The 20459-nt window shown below is 36.6% G+C and overlaps 1 protein-coding gene across 4 annotated transcripts in view; it reads left to right on the forward strand.

Annotated features, from left to right (window-relative positions):
- LOC126828723 (ceramide synthase 3) overlaps positions 1-13961 on the forward strand; it is a 48546-nt gene extending 34585 nt beyond the window's left edge. For all 4 annotated transcript variants that reach the window (XR_007683212.2, XR_007683213.2, XR_007683214.2 and 1 more), the window contains 3 exons: positions 3976-4082; positions 5474-5630; positions 11514-13961. Coding sequence is in view for 1 of the 4 variants with exons in the window: in XM_050558693.2 (XP_050414650.1) it covers positions 3976-4082; positions 5474-5630; positions 11514-11621 (372 nt within the window). In the remaining 3 variants the exon portion in view is untranslated. The remainder of the gene's footprint in view (positions 1-3975; positions 4083-5473; positions 5631-11513) is intronic.
- The last annotated feature ends 6498 nt before the right edge of the window (positions 13962-20459 follow it).

The following is a 20459-nucleotide window of genomic DNA, read 5'->3' on the forward strand; positions in this document are numbered from 1 at the left end:
ATTTTTCCTTTAATATCCACTAAGATTAGTGTGGACGTTCTAGAGGCTAAAGTTAATATCTGATTGACCTTAAATTTATACACAGTGTTAAAGGTTATGAGACGAAGAATTTTATTGCTTTTCATCGATTTCCGATAATTACTGCCAGAGTTATGTCCCTTGATCACATTGTAAATCTTGTGGATGCACTAGAGGCTAAAGTTAATATCCGATTAACTTTGAATTTATACACAGTGTTTAAGGTCATAAGATGAAGAAGTCTTTTGATTTTCATTGATTTCCGATAATTACTGCCAGAGTTATGGGCCTTGATCACTTCGAAAAATCTTGTAAATGCTCTAATCAGATTTTAGTGTGTTATAGATGTTTCATTACCGACAAAAGTAAAAATATGCGACAACTCTTGTTGACTGCCCAAACGATTTATCTGTATGTTTCGTTGCCTGGTAACCTATCTTTACATCATTTAGCCACTGCCCGAAAAATTTGATGATCGAATACCCTCTCCGCCGGTCTCCTACACCTATTGTCACCCAAAGAGTTAGTGTAGAGACTTGAAATTTGCTAAGGGTGTTCAGGGTGTCTAATTTTGCTCTCACACCAAATTTCAGACGAATCGGTCAATAGCTTTTGATTTTACACAACTTTTACTTCATGCGACCATGCTGTTTACTATTGAGACTTGAATATGAAGACACTGATATGACTTGCTCAACACCAAGGAAGCTTCCTACCATCACTGATCATATATAATAATAACTAGAACTGCTAAAGAGTACTGACATGTTTCGGTATGTCATGTCACATTGTGCCTTGTCACATCAACATTCCAGTTACACCATAAATTATTGAGTATAGTACCATCCAATACCTAATAATGTGGAAAAACCTGTCATTTTAAACTCTTAATAAAATGAAAGTTATACTTCATGACCAAACTTTTTGTCCCCCGCCTTTCGAAGAAAGCAGGGGACTATTAAAATTGGTCTGTCTGTCTGTCTGTCGGTGTTTATTAGGTCAATGCCTTGATGGAGTTCGAAGATGAGCATTTTCTGCTTAGGGTAAGCAGAGATAAGCAATTTGATTGGTTGATGCTTTGGGACACGATAACTTTAGTTCTAATTAAGTGAGAGTGATGAAGCTTGGTGTATTGTTTCATTATATCAATACCTTGACTAAATTCGATAATGAGCATTTTCTGCTCAGGGTAAGCAGAGCGATAAGCAATTTGATTGGCCGAGACTTTGGAACACAATAACTCTCCTTCTAATTGAGCTAGAATGTTCAAACTTGGTGTAGGTGTTTATGAGGTCAATGCCTTGATTGAGTGTGAAGATGAGCATTTTCTGCTTAGGGTAAGTAGAGATAAGCAATTTGATTGGTTGATGCTTTGGGACACGATAACTTTAGTTCTAATTAAGTGAGAGTGATGAAACTTGGTGTATAGTTTCATTATATCAATACCTTGACTAAATTCGATGATGAGCATTTTCTGCTCAGGGTAAGCAGAGCGATAAGCAATTTGATTGGCCGAGACTTTGGAACACAATAACTCTCCTTCTAATTGAGCTAGAATGTTCAAACTTGGTGTAGGTTTTTATTAGGTCAATGCCTTGATGGAGTGTGAAGATGAGCATTTTCTGCTTAGGGTAAGTAGAGATAAGCAATTTGATTGGTTGATGCTTTGGGACATGATAACTTTAGTTCTAATTAAGTGAGAGTGATGAAACTTGACGTATAGTTTCATTACATCAATACCTTGACTAAGTTCGATGATGAGAATTTTCTGCTTAGGCTAAGGAGCAATAAGCATTTTGATTGGTCAAGACTTTGGAACATAACAACTCTGCTTCTAATTGAGGTAGTATGTTTAGACTTGATGTAGATGTTCGTCTTGACTGAGTTCTATGATTAAGCAAACATTATGCCAGAGCTAAATCTGATTATTGCAAATCTTTATTTAGGCTTCAGATGTCATAGAAATTATAAATTAGTTCTTTATTTACACAACAAGCACAAAATCAACTCTGTAGACCCACGGATGGCTTGGATTTAAACAGGATTTCATTAATTGATTAAATTTTTAAATGGCATCGTAAGCGGAAATTAACCGTTACGTTGACGTCATACTCCCGGAAATTTTAGATCGAGGCTAAATGACAGAGTGTACGAAGCGAGGCCGCTGTTGAGCGAGGCCGCATGTCAGTCAATTTGATTGAAAGTTCGATATATACGGCCTTGATGTTATGTTTAGTTGTGGTTAAAATGAGAGTTTGGATGTCAGTATTATACGCTCTTTTGACACTTGCGTTTACAGACAAATTATGGAAATTGGTAAACATCGCAGCTAACATCACCCCATTGGATCACTGTTTCCTATAATTTGTCTGCTTCGGGAGTCACGTAGGCCTACCAGTTACAGTACAAGACTGTACACGCAGGTTAACAAGAAGTCGGCTATAATTATACCTCATTGATTTGGTCCATTCCTTTCAAATTTTCTCTTCTTATCTAAATATTAAAAGACTTATTTTTAATTTGTAGTAAAAATAAATGTGATACGAATTGAATTGCAACCCCGTCTCAAACCAAATATGCTAACGGTACCACAGCCATTGAAAACGTTACTTGATAATCAAAATTATGTAGGTGGAGTTAACGCCTGTCAATCAAACGATCGGCCATTATCCGAGACGGTGAAGAGAGAGTTGACTACTATTTTTAGTCAAAAATTACAATGGTGATAACTTTGTTCAGAATAAAGTAATTTGACTGAAATTTTCAATATATTCTTCTTTCATCATCTATTTTTGAACTGTTATAGCAAGAATGGCCAACTCTCTATTAAAATCTCCCATAATGTATCTTTAAAATATCGAGCTTAAGCTAAGCAGAGATAAGCAATTTCCTTGGTCGATGCTTTGGGACAAGATAACTTTGATTCTATCTGATAGAGAGTGATGAAACTTACTGTATAGTTGATAATCAGTTTGATTGCTTGATACTTTTGAAAAATAGAGATGTGCGATTAATTAATATGTGTCATCTATTTATTTGAGGATTTCGGGGGGGAACATCAACCTCACTGTTGGCTTGTTTATATTAATAGTTAGTAGACATCAGGGTCATTATACATACAAAGGTCAAGGGTCATGGAAAGATTAGGTCGCCATGTAGATGGTGATAAGTCGAACAAACTTCAAAGTGAAACTGGAAGTAAACAAAATCAAAATTAAAAAATCGGCACCCAAAGAATTGTTGCCATTTGGAGTAGGTTCAATACAAAAAAAGTTTTAGAAAATCGGAATAAAAATAGTGGCTGAATATCGATTTGAAGGTTGTTTTGTAAAATCCAATATGGGGGTCCAGCAGTTGAAAATGTTATGAAAATGAAAATGAAAGATAATATCTGGGACTAACACCACCATATGTCATTTTTTGTCTATTTTTAAAATGGAGAGAACTATTCATGTTTGGGAAAAATCAGAAGGCCTCTGTAATTTCAGGAAGTTTCCAGAAGCTGTTACAAAATTTTTTAATATGCCATTTTGAAGGCTTCGATTTGTTCCTTATTCCTACCAAGTTTCAACTTGATTCTCAAATAGTGATGGAGATATGCCATCTTGAATGTAAAAAAAATGATGAAATCTTTCGCAAATCTTTGTTGCTAATATGAATCGAGAGAACTTCCGAATTTCTAAAAACGGTCACTAATTATGAGTTCCCACCAAATTTCAGATGATTAGATTTTACACAACTTTTCTTTAACAGTTTGAAGGCTTAAGTCCCTATGACCAAGGGAAGTACTAGGTGTACGAAAGTGCATTAGTTCCTTACTATGTGCATTGTCACTTTTGCTAATGCTAGAGTGAGAAATATTGGAGTACTGATAATACTCTTTATAAATTTATGTGTAATACTCTTTATAAATTTATGTGTAATACTCTTTATAAATTTATGTGTCTGATTTTTCAGAGTGCAAAAATGTTAATATACAGCAAACATCAATCTTTAGCAGAACTAATGTTTACTGGTTTTGTGATTGTATGGGTTATTACACGAGTAATAATATATCCCTACTGGTAAATATTTTTCATTTAAAGTAAGAAGTTGACCATATATTAACTTGACAGTATAGTTCTACGCTCAGTTCAATGCTATCCATTACAACTACTAGCCAGTATAATTATTTACTTGAAAATAAAGGGGGTGCGGGTGACCTAAATAAATACACGACTGATAAAACCTGTTTATAATAATATCCTAGAGCATTGAAAATCCAGTCAGTTTGTTTGGACATAACATTTGATAAATAAGTTGTAGAAAGGTCAGCTTTGGAACACTGCATAATATAACCAACGAGGGCAGGCTGAAAAGTTCTAAGTCTGAAAAGGATAGATCAATCAGGTTGTAACAAACTTTTGCCACCAACAAGTACAATCATTGAATGAATCATAGACATAAGAACTACAACTGTAGTGTTATTATTGTCTTCATACCGGACCATCTTGTGAACCTACCCATTGAAATCACCTGAAATAGACAGAACTGGCTATAGGGCAGTCATTGAGTGGCTGCAACTGAAAGGACTAACCCCAACACAGAGACATGGCAACATGGTCTCCACTTTAGGGTATGATGCCTCTTCCTTTTCCACAGTAAAAAAGTGGACTGCGGAATTTAAGCATGGCAGAGAGTCTTGATGATGACCTGCATCCTGGAGGGCCATTAACAGCAACCATTCAAGAAAACATTACTCGAGTGCATGACATGGTGATGGCTGATCAACGATTGAGCACTCAGCATATTGCCAGTGTTGTGGTCATCTCTCATGAGAGGTTTGAGCACATCGCCAAGGAGTTAGGAATGACAAAAGTTTCTGCAAGATGGGTGCCAAAGCTCTTGACTGTTGATCAGTGTCATATTCCTGATGTCCCGCAACAATCTGCGCTGTTTTGAAGCAGATCGTGATAATTTTTTGGCCAGATTTGTAACCATGGATGAGACTTGTTTCCCAAAATGAAAAAGGAACTATCTGGTCGTCGTTTTCTTAGTAATGATGACGTCAGGTCAGCTCTGAACGACCTTTATTAGAGTGCCTGAAGAAAATATCTTCCCGACCAGGCCTTGCAACCTCATTGGCAAAAGTGTGTACACCTCAAAGGGGACGATGTAGGATAAAATGGAAGCCATCGACTTTGTGCAGGTCTTTCAAAGATAGGCTTAGAACTTTTCAACCAGCCCTCGTATGTTAGGTTCAGAAAAAAAACTAGATAAACCTTTGGAGGTATGGAACAAATTAACAAACACCAAAACCTTATCTTTCGGACACTCCCCTGACAATGAACTATCACTATAGCCAGTAAAATAGCCTAGGTAAAGAGCCCACTGCTATGGACTGAAAATTTATGTAATCAGGTATGTTTAGCCTTTTGAGTATGCAATGGTTGTTGATTTTTTTGGTATGTTTTAGGATATTGTACAGTGTGATTGTTGATGTAGCACTATATTTTCCACCAACGCCTTCTCATCAATTGTTAGCTGTAATGCTTTTTATATTACAAATTTTACATTGGATATGGACGTATTTCATCTTTCTTGCCGCAGCCATGAAGTTCAAATATGGAAAAGTGAGTTAAAACTAGTTTTTAGAATTTTATTCGATAGTGGCTTTAATTTTAAAAGATGAATTGAAATGAAATGGGGTTTAACATCCAACTTTTCTGCAGAGACTGGGCTAAAGGAGACGGGCATAAGCAATACAGTGTGCTGTGGGGGAAATTTTGACTGGACTGGACAGTGGGAGTACTGCCTACTCTTATTTCGAATTCCAACTGTCAAAGGGGGGGGGGGGCACTGTGGCTAAGTAAGTAAAGACGCTGGCTTGCTAGCCTGGAGGTCGGGTGTTCGATCCCTGCATTGGCCGAAAAAGTTCATCCAGATTTTCCGGCCTGGTTCCCCCTTGTCAGCGATGCAGGTTGGAGGGCCTGACAAGGACAGCTGTCTAGTGGTTTGGATGGTACAAAAAACGTAAAAGATCCCTTGACAGTTGGAATTCTATATAAGAGTAGGCCGTTGTGCTGCTGTTCGGGCAAAATTTTCCTCATAGCACACTGTATGGCGTATGCCTATCTTCATTAGCCCAGTTCGAAGCAGAACAGTAGGACATTAAACCCCATTTCATTTTATTGTTACGGGAAGGGACGTAAGTTTAACATCAGTGATTAAAACTGTAGTAGCTGCATCGCGGGTCTAGTTTATTGTATATTTGATAACGCCAATATTATCGCCCTGTATAAAGGGAAAGACTGTTTCTTGTGTAATATTTACCAGACATTTTGAAATAAAGCCAGGGTGAAATGAAGCAAGAACGAAACTTGGAACATTACTGAAATTAGTCCTACATTTTTAGCAACTAATTATTCTCCATTTTTGGATATACATCAGCTGAAATTAGTCCTACATTATTAGCAACTAATTATTCTACATTAATCAATAATATGCACCATTTTTGGACATACATTGGCACAGCAATAGACTATGAATAACACTTTAAAATTGATTAAAACAAGTCTGTCGGGATATCTATATACGTTAGGCTCTACTTCAGACATCAGTCAAATTGACCATTTCGCATTTTCTGACTTTTCAAGGACATCACACAGAAATGGTCACAATAGTTGGCTAGCTTTATCAATGATATCATTTTCTTGTCTCTGAACATCTATGTCATTTCAATTTATTTTAACACTGTATTTTTTTACGCCACCGCACTTCACAGCTTGTATCAAAATTTTATGACAATTGTCTTATGGTCAGAGTTGTGGTTTTATGTAATTTTATTTTGTCCCCCGCCTTTCGAAGAAAGCAGGGGACTATTAAAATGGGTTTGTCCATCTGTCTGTCCGTCTGTCTATCTGTCTGTCTGTCCGTCACACTTTTTGGGACACAATAACTCTCTTTCTAATTGAGCTAGAATGTTCAAACTTGGTATAGGTGTTTATTAGGTCAATGCTTTGATGGAGTTCGAGGATGAGCATTTTCTGCTTAGGGTAAGCAGAGATAAGCAATTTGATTGGTTGTACTTTGAGACACGATAACTTTAGTTCTAATTAAGTGAGAGTGATGAAACTAAGTATGATAATGAGCATTTTCTGCTCAGTTTAAGCAGAGCGATAAGCAATTTGATTGGTCGAGACTTAATAACACACTTACCCTCATTCTAATTGGGGTAGAATGTTCACCCTTTGCGCAGGTGTCTATTAGGTGAATACTTGATGGAGTTCGAAGATAAGAATTTTCTGCTTAGGGTAAGCAGAGATAAGCAATTTGATTGGTTGATGCATTGGGACACGATAACTTTAGTTCTAATTAAGTGAGATCGAGGACACTTGGTGTATAGCTTTATTACATCAATACCTTGACTAAATTCGATGATGAACATTTTCTGCTAAGGGTAAGCAGAGCGATAAGTAATTTGATTAGTCGAGACTTTGGAACACAATAACTCTCCTTCTGATTGAGCTAGAATGTTCAAACTTAGTGTAGGCTCTCATTAGGTGAATGCCTTGATGGAGTTCGATGATGAACATTGTCTGCTTACGTTAAGCAGAGATAAGCAATCTGATTGGTTGATGCTTTGGCACACGATAACTTTAGTTTTGATTAAGTGAGAGTGATGAAACGCAGAGTATAGATTCATTATATCATTACCTTGACTAAGTTTGATGATGAGAATTTTCTGCTTAGACTAAGGAGCGATAAGCAATTTGATTGGTCAAGACTTTGGAACATAACAACTCTGCTTTAAATTGAGGTAGAAAGTTTAAACTTGATGTAGATGTTCATTAGGTGAATGTTTTGACTGAGTTCAATGATTAACATTTTGAGCTAAAGCTTATAGCCACGGATTGTACAAAAAATCACGTTTTTAGATTGTGATCCCTCTAGAGGTAACAATTATTTTCCGATTTAAAAAAAACGTTTGAATATATCACTGTTACACCATAATGTTGGTCAAGTTTGAATTTCGTGAAAATCGGACCAAAATGGCAGCCCTTCGTACGCAAATAGTGTAAACATCTGGTATGTCAAGGTTGTGGACACTCTTAGAGGTCACAATTTTGATCCGATATTGATGAAACTTTAAAATATATTTTATAACCCAAAGATCTTGGTTCATAGTGGTCATAATTATTATCCGATTTAAAAAAACGTTCGAATATATCACTGTTACACCATAATGTTGGTTGATTTCGTGAACATCGGGTCAAAGCTACCTGACCAAAATGGCCGCCCCTCGTACTCAAATAGTGTAAACATCTGGTATATCAAGATTGTGAACCCTCTAGAGTTCACAATTTTGTTCCGATTTTGATGAAACTTTAAATACATGTTTATAACCCAAAGATCTTGGTTCCTTTCGATATTCGCGGGGGGTTACAGCGTCCATGTAAAAGATCTCTTGACATTTGGAATTTGGTATAAGAGTCGGTCGTAGTGCCACTGTCCGGGCAAAATTTCCCTCATGGCACACTGTATGGTATATGCCCATTTTCATTAGCCCAGTTCGGAGCAGAACACTAGGACGTTAAACCCCATTGCATTTTATTTCATTTCATTTCGATATTAGCGCATATTGGAATCGGATCATAACTTCCGGAATTGTGACCCTTGATTGTACAAAAAATCATGTTTTTAGCATGTGGTCCCATTAGAGGTCACAATTTTTTATCCGATGTAAAAAAATGTGTGAATATATCACCGTTACACACTAAGATCTTGGTTTCTTTTGATAATCGCACCTATCCAAATGTAACTTTCTGGATTATGGCCCCTGATTGTTCGAAAAATCACATTTTTATCTTGCGGATTCTCTGGAGGTCATAATTTTTTTCTGATTTTAAAAAACGTTTAAATATATTACCATTCCACTATAATGAAGGTTGAATTCGATTTTCAGGAAAATTGAAATAAAACTGCCCAACAAAATGGCCACTCTTTGTACACACATTGTGTAAAAGTATGTAATACAAAGTTTGTGGACCCTCTAGAGGTCACAATTTTTATCCGATTTTGATGAAACTTAAAACATATCTCTTTATATCCCAAAGATCTCAGTCCCGTTTGATATTTGCACATTTCAGACCATAACTTTCTAGATTATTGCCCCTGATTGTACAAAAAATCACGTTTATTCCTAGCTTGTTCTCTATCCATCTTTTGCAAAATGAAGGCGTATCATGCCTGGCAGCCACTGGTTTAAATAACTGACAATAAAGGTTATATTCCTGTCTCTAAATATTTTGTTAATGGTAAATCTATTTTGTTAATGAGAGATTTTATCCTACCACAATTGTATAATTTAATAAAAATTTAATAAACTGAAGATTTAAGTTTTTTTATTGGTTCATCAAACTGATATTTACAATATCAATATGATGATATGCATTGCACATACAACAAACATTTATACATGTAGTTATAGCAATATTTATAAATATAAGATTATAATAATTTACAGATTTAATAACTAAATAATATTATGTACATCTGTAGAATTTCCTATTGAGAATTAAAACCCAGTCTTATTAGGACTTATTATCGAGAGCCATCCTCGATATCCTCATTGGTTTCATTCCGTTCTACTCCACTAACCCCTGGGTTAATCTATTGGGGGTTGGAGGGGACACATTTTCAAGTTATCTGCCCTTGATGATGGTGCTGTTTTTATCGACCAATCCCTTAAATCATTAATTGAAAAGGAAGTTGGCAAAGGGAAGTCACTCTCATTGGGTAAAGTGGGAGCAGACCACCATTAAATTTCACCATCTCGGTACCCACAATTTGTAGTTGTCTATTTATAGCAATTCTCTCTGTGTCACTTTGCTCCCCCTTTTGCATGCCCATTTTTGTTGATTTTTTGGTCTAGAATGGATGAAGAGGGTTTGAATTAACATTTTCTGCCAGGTTTTGGTAAATATTCATGATTTTGAGGCGGAAGGATAATGGGGTTATCAGGTTGGCTACAGTGACATTTACGGCAGCAGTTACATATTTTTAGTATGCTTCTTCAAGTATGGTCTCAAAGTTTTGGTGGTCAATCCCATACAAATTTGAGTGCAAAGACATGACCATCTGTAGTGAAAAGCATTCAGCCCAACGAAAATTTGGGGAAAAGTTGGAGGTGGGCAAAGAGGCCAGAATTAACATTGAAGTCAATGGGAAATTAATGGTGGTCTGCCTCCAAGTAAGCAAAACGCAAAGGCTCTCCTTCAAGAGACAAGGTTAAGAATTAGCCAGAAGGTAGCCTAAATGAGAGAAGTCTGAATTATACTAAATGCATATTTATTAACAACAAATTACAATTAATATATAATATATTAAAGATACATTAGTGAGTTTAATAAAGAGTTGGTCATTCTTCAAATAATAATTCAAAAATAGATAATAAAAAGAGAAAATATTGAAAATTTCATTGAAATTACTTCATTCTCAGCCAAGTTATCATTGTTTGTAGTTTTGACAAGATGTGTGCACAGTGGTAACCAGGGCACTGGTATAATCGGGCTTAGCCTCGCTTTCCCATTTTTAAATTAAATTTTTAAATGGCGAACCGTTTTAATCTAGTTAAAATCTCGAGTATCCGATGCCATCAAGAGTTGATTATGGTCTTGTTTTGTTAATAATTGTTTAATTAATAGTTTATATAACATTGCAGGCCTATTGAAATACCTGCAATAGGCAGATTTAGCTCTTGCATAGTGTGTGTTTAATGAAGACCGGACAGATTTTTATTGAGAATCAAATTGCCAAGTATAAATTCAATAATAATAAACATAACAGAATGAAACATTTCAGACAAAGAACGAATAGTAATAATAATAATAAAAGTCAAACATATAGATGTTACACATTTTTAAAACAGTGAAGACTTTTTGTAAGCTGTTTTTTGATTGGGTTTGTAGACTTAAGCTACAATCAAGGCCAGGGCAGATAATTTGAAATTGTGGAAACCCTATGGATTAACTCAGCGTATAGTGGAGTAGAAGAGAGTGAGATCACTGGGGATACCGAGGATGTTCGAGATCATTCCAATATGTTCACATTAGAAACCAGTTGACCTACTTACTTTTACCCACCACCACCAAAAGTCAAAACTGATTGACCATCGTGTCATGTATCTAGTTATTATAGACGTGCGGTCTAGTTATTATAGACCGCATTGGGTAAATCTATCATGATCACAGGAGTTACCTCCCTTACATAAAATTTAGTAACTTAGAAGTGAGCAGTTGAAACTAGATGTTAGTTTTGGTCCCATTTATTTTGATGGTTATTCCTATAACATCTAGAGACAAGGTTGAGAAAAATTATATTTTTAGTCTTTTTGCCAATTAATAAAGAAAAGTGACCAACATTTAATTGAAATAAAATGATTGTGGCCTATAACTTTTATTATTGTGCCATATTTTTTAATCAATCAGTGATTAAAGATGTGTTATTTGTTATAGGTAGAGAAGGATACTAGAAGTGATTCGGAGAGTTCTGACACAGAAGACGAGGTTATAGAATCAAACGGAGTTGATGGTATCCAAACACATAAAGTTAAATCACAATAGTAATTAACGATATATTGTTACAACGAAAGAGATCTGAAACATCTCAAACATTTATTAATACTCCATTGCATAAAGAATGATACTCAATTGTAAAACATGAAATTGTTGTGTGGAACATAACATAAAACAAATGATTTAAAAAATGTGATACTCCATTGTAAACCACTAAATCACTAAATGTTTATTCTAATTTAATGTTTAGTCCAATGTTTTTCATTTTATGGTAATTCCTTCAACGATTATATTTTGTAGTTCCACATTTTAAGTGGTAGTATATTGTTGTCACCCCTGTTTATTGGGGTCTGTCAATCTTGTGAACACTCTGAAAGTCAGGCTTGTGAGATTTTTTTATATCAAACTTGCTAGAAGTGTTTGGCTAGTGGCTTATATTGAAATTCAGATTTTATGGCGAAATTTGTTTGTGTCACCAAACCCTGGTACTAGCACCCATTCCAAATTTCAGATCTTTTGAGATGGTTTTATTGCATCTTTAAATGAGGAACAATGTGTTACGTACATGGTGCCTCACTTCACAAAGCTGTTGATGGATGTAGGTTTGTTACTTGTTTTAAAAATGGCTATTTTTGATTTATTTATTAGAGACAGATTAGTTCAGTTTTGGGTCATGGGCTGTATCTAAAGTTACCAGTTCCATTCTAGGTAGATTGATCAAAATGAAAGTCCATTTGATACGAGAACAGTAATATGCAATTCTTATTTTGAGGATTCATTATTAGCTGTTTCACTGATCTATAATTTAATAATCCACATACTTTGATCCATAAAATTGAGATGAATTAATTATGATTTTCATTCTCTTAACCCACCCTTGACCCTACCCACATGTGTTAATTCTTTTGCTGCAGCCCGATCCATTCATCTGTTTATAAGTTGAGACATGAGGTTCGGCTATTGTAATTTAATGTAAAATAGAATATGTATATCACTTCAGGGGGAGATATTACTTTATATCTGATGGTCTTAACTATAAAAACTTTAAGTAAAATATGTTAAATAGCCTACCAACTAAATTTGTTAACCATTTTAGGGGGAGTTTATTAGGAGAAAACTGTTAGGGTTTGAATCATATTTTGACAAACTTTACTATTTATCCGTTCAAAACAGTTTTACTTCTTAAGATTCGTCAATAATAGTTTCAAACAGGAAAGCTCATGTAGCAGTTTGATATTTTAGTGGTTTTGAGAGCCACATGAAAGTACAAAACAAGGAAACTGAAACTAAAACCAGTTGTAGTGTCTTAAGAAAGCCTATATGACTTTTTTTTATTACAGAGAGCTGTTCATAGTCTATGCCTCTGCGTTTTGAGTTGAGTCTAGGGAGACGTAGTTTCATATGTTTTCGGTCTGTCCTGGATATACCAATATGAACTATATCATTTTTGACTAACTATAAATTACAGTAAATATTTACATGTAAAAATTTGAAAAGGGTTAGTAATATTTTAGCATTGTCTCTATGCAAACCGTATTTAATAGATTAAACTTGTGATCATACTGTTAACCCAGACAGTATTTTTTTATTTTATAATATTTGTATATAGAAAAAGGTTTTGTGATAATATTGCATGTCGTTCACTAACAAGATTTACCACTTCTAACGTGATAGGTTATTTCTTGCCCCGAACTCAATGAACAATCAGACAGTATTAAAAACTATATCAAATTCTTCAATTCTTCATAAAGCATCTCTTCAATTTGTGGACAGACACAGGTGATGACAGTATATGCCTATATTAAGTGCATATGGTTAATTAATATAGAATGTTAAAAAGTTTCAGTGGCCACTTAAAACATACTTATTAAACTAACTTGCCCCCCCCCCCCCTAAATTACTAAATTACGAAGTAGCTCTCCTCTTTATTTTCAGCAAATACTGTACATCAAAGATCACCAGTCTCATTTTGTTAATTATTATTCAGATGTTTATATACTCTTCAAAAAAAAGTAGGGGATATTCAAAAACAATACAAATCTGCGGAAATGCACTGCTGTTTTTATTAGAGGTAACCAGTGTATGTTAATAACAGGCCAATTGCCTACACATGAACATTGACAGTTCATATGGACGGCTTATCTGACGGCCCCATTTCACTCGCAAAGAGATACACTGTCAAAAGTGAAAATGAACGTTTTCGATTTTTGTCTTAATAATGAGTAATTGCTCCACCAATCCTCAGACCTTCAGCAATTCGTCGTGGCATGCTCCTAATCAACCGTCCAATCACGATTTGGGGCAATCTGAACCACTCTTGCAGTGTGGTCCGGTGACGTCGACGAACGCATCTCCCGATCATGTCCCAGACACACTCTATACTCATGGCTGGCCAAGGCATATGGACAATATGGTGGCGTTGGAGGTAGTCATTCACAACACGAGCACAGTGGGCACGGGCATTATCATCTTGAAAGAAGAAACGTCGACCTGCACGTTGAGCAAAGGGCAGAACTATCGATGCCAGGATGTGGTCACGGTAGTACACACCAGTGACCCTTCCTTGAACAATATGCAAGTCCGTTCTGCCAGTCATGGTGATTCCTCCCCACACCATAGCACGACGCTCATTTACACGCTTCCAAACGCGAGCACGCCTATCGGTGAAATCCAGAGTAAATCTGGACTCATCTGAGAACATTACACGCGCCCATCGACGATTACCCCAATTTCTACGCTGCCCACACCATTGACGCCTGTTTGCCATGTGCTGGCGAGTTAATGGAGGCACAACATGCGGTCGTCGCGCATGCAAATGGGCTGCATGTAGCCGATTTCTAGTCGTTTGGGGTGTAACTCGTATTCCTGTAACTTGGTACAAGTTTACAGAAAGTTGATTGGCCGTTTGTCCTAGATTTCGCAGGACATGTGTACGAATGTAATGATCCTGGGCTTGTGTAGTGGTTGTAGGACAGTGATCATAGGCGTACGGGCTCGATGACAGGGGGGCAGAACCCGAAATGCCCGAAAAAATTTCGGGTTTACAGACAGCGGCGTTGGTCTTCCTTGAGAGGCGAAGAAGCAGAGCTTACCTTGCATGGACCCCCCCCAAGAAAATTTTGGAATATTTGACGGCTGTCCACAAAGACGGGACCGTTAGCAGAAAATTTTGAAAATTTAACTGCCGCAAACGCCTTTTCCTGCTATTCCAGCCTGTGAATACAGCAACTTCAATTTGGTCCAATAGCCCATCTAGCTGACCCGAATTCCAAACAACCAATCAATCGTCGCGGAGTATGGAGGCCTCACCCTCCCGGAGACAATTTTGAAAATTTAACCACCGCATATGCGTTTTCTGCTATTCTAGCCCGTGTAAGCAACTCCAACAGTATCCAATGGTTTTGTAACCAAAATCCCATTTTGAATTCCAACCATTCAATCAGACTGTTGCAGCTGCATTCACAAATAATAATCGATGCCCGAAAAATGTCGCACAAAGTAGAGTGGCTCCAGACAAAATGTTTTAATCCATAGTCAACTCAGTACAAATTCGTGGTATTCAATTATAAGATAAGTAAAATTAGTGTTTTATTAGGGCTCGTGACAAGGAAGCAAAACTAGAAATGCCCAAAAAAATTCAGGTTTACAGACAGCGGCGCCGGTTTTCTTAGAGAAGTCAGCTTGCCCGAAAGTTAGGGGGGCAGCTGCCCCCCCCCCCCCCGCCCCCCTGACTCGTACGCCTATGACAGTGATTCTCAACCAGATCTTCCTAAGTGTGCCGCGAAATTTTGAACGGCACACTAAGAAAATGTGAAAAACACGTGATCCCAATTGAGTATCCACTGATAAGTTCATAGCTGTGTTTTTCTTCATTTAGTTTGAGTCATTCTAAGTGTCTATGACTAGTCTATGTCTGCGGTTGTATGCCGTCTGACTTAACCATGTTTTTATTTTGAAAAATTCAGATATTTTTCATATATATTTAGCCAGGTGTGCCGCTATTTCTTCATGTTTTCCAAGGGGTGCTGTTGGCAAAAAAAGGTTGAGAACCACTCCTCTAGGACGACCTGAACGAGGTCCGTCATCAGCATTGTGTGTTTGTTGGTACCGGTTCCACAGTCTGCTGATCACATACTGTGACACATTAAGCATGTTGGCTACTGCTCGCTGTGTAGAACCCATTTGAAGCATGCCAATAGCACGTAGACGTTCATCATGTTGAAGACGTCTCATTGCAAATTAAACGTAACACACTGAAGTAAAGATAAGCTAAACAGTAAATCTTATGCAAGAACAGATATGAAAGCAAACATGAGTAGGATAAACCAGCCCTTTATCAACCCCTCCCACGTGTATGTCGCTAGTGCGTGTCGCACGTGCAGCTCAGTGGTTCTGTTTGGGCGATAAGTGTCCATGACTATTTATCATATCACAACCTGCATTAAAGTAGCTAAGTCTCTAACTCAATATCATCCAAAATCTTCGACATTGCAAACTCGATTTATTTGTCGGTTTAAATCAACATTGATGTTGTGATCTTACCGGGAAAAGATGACCTTCTGATATCCAATATTTAAAGACAGAAGAAACATTTCGTGTACCATAATGCGTTTCAGCGCTATTTGTAATAAGGGACTCGAAAAACGAGGCTAGGCATATTCCACAAGTCATGTCAAACGGTGACATCATATATTCTTATCTGGAGAGCATGCCAAATAAATACTATCGGCGTAGACTGGAATAACCAAGCGCTAGAGATTGAAATTCGGTTGAGAATACTGGCGTATTTCGCCGAACCTAACTGATTAGAAATTACAGTAAAAACAGAAACGATTGAATGTAAATCAATTTATATACAATCATATTACATTATTGTATGCGTTGCGACCCATTTGTGTCAATTTCTAGGTCCCAAATATTAGCAACTTAGCTCCTTTAAGTATTTGCATTTCAATATCCCCAATTTTATTTTATTTTTGAAGAGTATAATATGTTACACTAAGATATTATTAAATCTGGACCCAGTTTCTCGAAATCCTAACTAAAGTTAGAATCCAAATTTTAGTAGATACTTCACTTTTGATTGGCTAAGCACTAAAATCAATCTAATATCATCCAATCAAATTACTAAAATTTGGATTTTATCTTAGTTAAAATTTCGTGAAACAGACCCCAGATATCTAAAGAAAGTAAAATATTTCCTGAGCAGAAGTGTTACGGCTGCCAAACATATATAATATCCATGTTGTTTAGAACGGCATTAGATTTATTATTGTTTCAATTTTTTAAAATGGCATTCTATTCTCCTGGGCCCTTATTCACGAAAACTTAAACTAAGTTACAACCGAAATTTTAAGAAATACTGCAAATTCATTGGATATATGCAAATTGATTTTACTGGTCAGCCAATCCAATTGCAGTATTTCTTAAAATTTCGATTGTATCTTAGTTTGAGTTTTCGTGAATAAGGGCCCTGTTTTACCTTCTTTTGTGGTGCATAATATATTTGGTTTAACCTTTTATTTTTTGTTTTGTTTTATTTGGTACTTGTTATAAAATAAATTTACCGTCAAAAACTCGTTCATTTTTTAGACGCCCATATTTTAATGTGGTCATAAATTATGACATCTGTCCGTCCATTAGTCTGTCATTCACGAATGCTATAGATGGTCGAGATGTATGATGTACCCTTTAAAGCAACTGTTGTCCCCAGCCTTTCGAAGAAAGCAGGGGACTATTAAAATGGGTTCGTCTGTCTGTCTGTCTGTCGGTCCGTCCGTCCGTCTGTTTGTCCGTCACACTTTTTGGGACACAATAACTCTCCTTCTAATTGACCTAGAATGTTAAAACTTGGTGTAGGTGTTTATTAGGTCAATTCCTTGATAGAGTTCGAAGATGAGCATTTTCGGCTTAGGGTAAGCAGAGATAAGCAATTTGATTGTTTGATGCTTTGGGACACGATAACTTTAGTTCTAATTACGTGAGAGTGATGAAACTTGGTGTATATCCTTCTAATTGACCTAGAATGTTCAAACTTGGTGTAGGTGTTTATTAGGTCAATTCCTTGATAGAGTTCGAAGATGAGCATTTTCGGCTTAGGGTAATCAGAGATAAGCAATTTGATTGTTTGATGCTTTGGGACACGATAACTTTAGTTCTAATTACGTGAGAGTGATGAAACTTGGTGTATAGTTTCATTACATCAATATCTTGACTAAGTTCGATAATGAGCATTTTCTGCTCAGTTTAAGCAGAGCGATAAGCAATTTGATTGGTCGAGACTTTGGAACACAGTAACTCTCCTTCTAATTGAGTTAGAATGTTCAAACTTGGTAGATGTGTTTATTAGGTCAATGCCTTGATGGAGTGCAAAGATGAGCATTTTCTGGTTAGGGTAAGCAGAGATAAGCAATTTGATTGGCTGATGCTTTGGGACACGATAACTTTAGTTCTAATTAAGTGAGAGTGATGAAACTTGGTGTATAGTTTCATTACATCAATACCTTGACTAAGTTCGATTCTGAGAATTTTCTCTTCAGGGTAAGCAGGGCGATAAGCATTTTGATTGGTCAAGACTTTGGAACATAACAACTCTTCTTCTAATTGAGGTAGAATATTTAAACTTGATGTAGATGTTCGTCTTGACTTAGTTCAATGATTAACATATCGAGCTAAAGCTAAGCAGAGATAGCAATTTCCTTGGTCGATGCTTTGGGACAAGATAACTTTGATTCTATCTGATAGAGAGTGATGAAACTTAGTGTGTAGTTTATAATCAGTTTGATTGCTTGATACTTTTGAAAAAAAAAATAGATGTGCGATTAATTAATATGTGTCATCTATTTATTTGGGGATTTCGACGGGGGACATCGGCCTCACTGTTGGCTTGTCTAAACTTTAGTTTGTCTCAGGGTATTTTCTAGTATTATAATATCTACATTATCAATAACATGTGGGGTTCATTTCATCGAACAGATGCTACTATATTGTAGATAGAATGTGGTTTGATAAAAGTTATGGAATTACGGAGCAATTTGTCACAAAAATCTCAAAGGCCATAAAATTGTGTCTAGAGAATGATGTTTTCACGATCGAGTAAACGCACAACTCATTAATTCTCTCAAACGCAAAATAAAATGATTTCGAAAGAATTGGGAGGTTGAAAATCACGAATGTCTAGTACAGACATGGGATACATAATCTGTCCGAACGCCGTTAATTCAATAGAGCATTGAGTATCAGAGCCAGGGTTTGAAGGTTTACATAACTCTGTCATTTTCGCGGCACTTTTGTTTTTTGTCCTATCCCAACGATTACTAGGTCTTACTGGGCCCTCTGTCAAGGGGAAACCATGCCCGGAAGAGGGTCGGTGTCTCACGAAGCCACAGTGGATCCTATATCTAGATGTAATGTTTTCAACATGAATAAATTAACCTAATATGTCTTTCTGAGTACAAATTTAGAATGATAATATATGGTTTTTAAGGCATCTGGTATTGGATACAGGTTACTGACTATTTTAATTTGTAACGTAAAATAGCAAATCAATCTGATTACATTCACAGTATATCTTATGTCAGTAATCTAACTCGATAAATGGAAATCCTCATCTCTCCTAACTCTCTTTTGATATAAGAATAACTATAAACACACCGACTAATAGAAAGCTAATCAATAAACCTAAAGAGATTAAATGTACCATATTTTTGGAGGGCTGATAGCCAATGGATATATACGCTTGAAGGGTATCGAAGAGGTGAGTAGAACGAATAATAGCCCCCGCCCCATCCGGGCAATCAGATTTTTCGGGCAGCCGGGTAAAGTGAAAATAAAATATAATATTTTTGTGGAAAAACAACCGGTTTGCCTTCAAGTCGGCAAAATAAAGTGCGCGAAATCCGATGACTTTTTGGTCTGAAGCCACACTGCATTGTGCGACAGTTTTCGGACATCGATCATTATTTGTGTCATAAATATTTGGAAGCTGAAATTTCTTTAAATGGATTGGTGGATAAAACATTTAAAATCAGCGTAATGAATTGATTTGGGTTCACATGGGCTGTATTAGACCATTTTCAGGTGGGGGGGGGGGGGGTGATGGACGTGTGCGCTGTATCATAAGGTCTATCATTGAGTCAATTGGCGAGATTTCGAATCTCCGGTTGTAGGTGACAAGGAGTAGGGTCGCCTGTCCAACCTCGTAGGTATTCTCCGGGTCCTCCGGTTTCGCCCCACTGCTAAAGACCCCTACGCGCAAGCGAATTATTGAAATAAAAATAAATTAAACCATGCGTTAGTCTTGAAATGACCTAGCGGAGACAATAACCGAGACAATAGATCACATGCAAACGTACACAAGACAACTTTTTGTATAGATAAATCGATAATTAAATTTAAAAACTATGTAGATTTAGTAAATTCATTATCAAAACAATGTTTTGCTTCATCAAATAGATTTCCAATCTGATTAAAATACAGATCTATATTTCGTTTCGTTTTTTTATACTTTCGATGGCTCACACTACATGAAGATCTGACAAGTTATAGCGATAGGTCACGTCAGGGGTCAAAAGACCGACTTTTGACCTATGACGTCAGACATTTGATTAACCAATCAGCATTGATGTTACTAGTGGATTACCCACAGTTCAGGGCAAAAAAGCACTCGGCAAACCTCAACAGATTCCAGTACCCTACATCTAATGTAGGATACCGGAATCTGCCGAGGTTTGCCGAGTGGGCAAAAAAGGTCAAACACTCGATACGACAGACCATTTGATTGGCTGACCCCTCATTTCAAGCAGAACACGATTTAAATAACAAGTCTTCCAGATCCAAGTGTAGTAAAGACAAGTAAAACGAAATTTTGAACTATAAAAACGAAAC

Source organism: Patella vulgata, chromosome 7, assembly GCF_932274485.2.
Source record: "Patella vulgata chromosome 7, xgPatVulg1.2, whole genome shotgun sequence".
Taxonomy (NCBI): Eukaryota; Metazoa; Mollusca; class Gastropoda; family Patellidae; genus Patella; species Patella vulgata.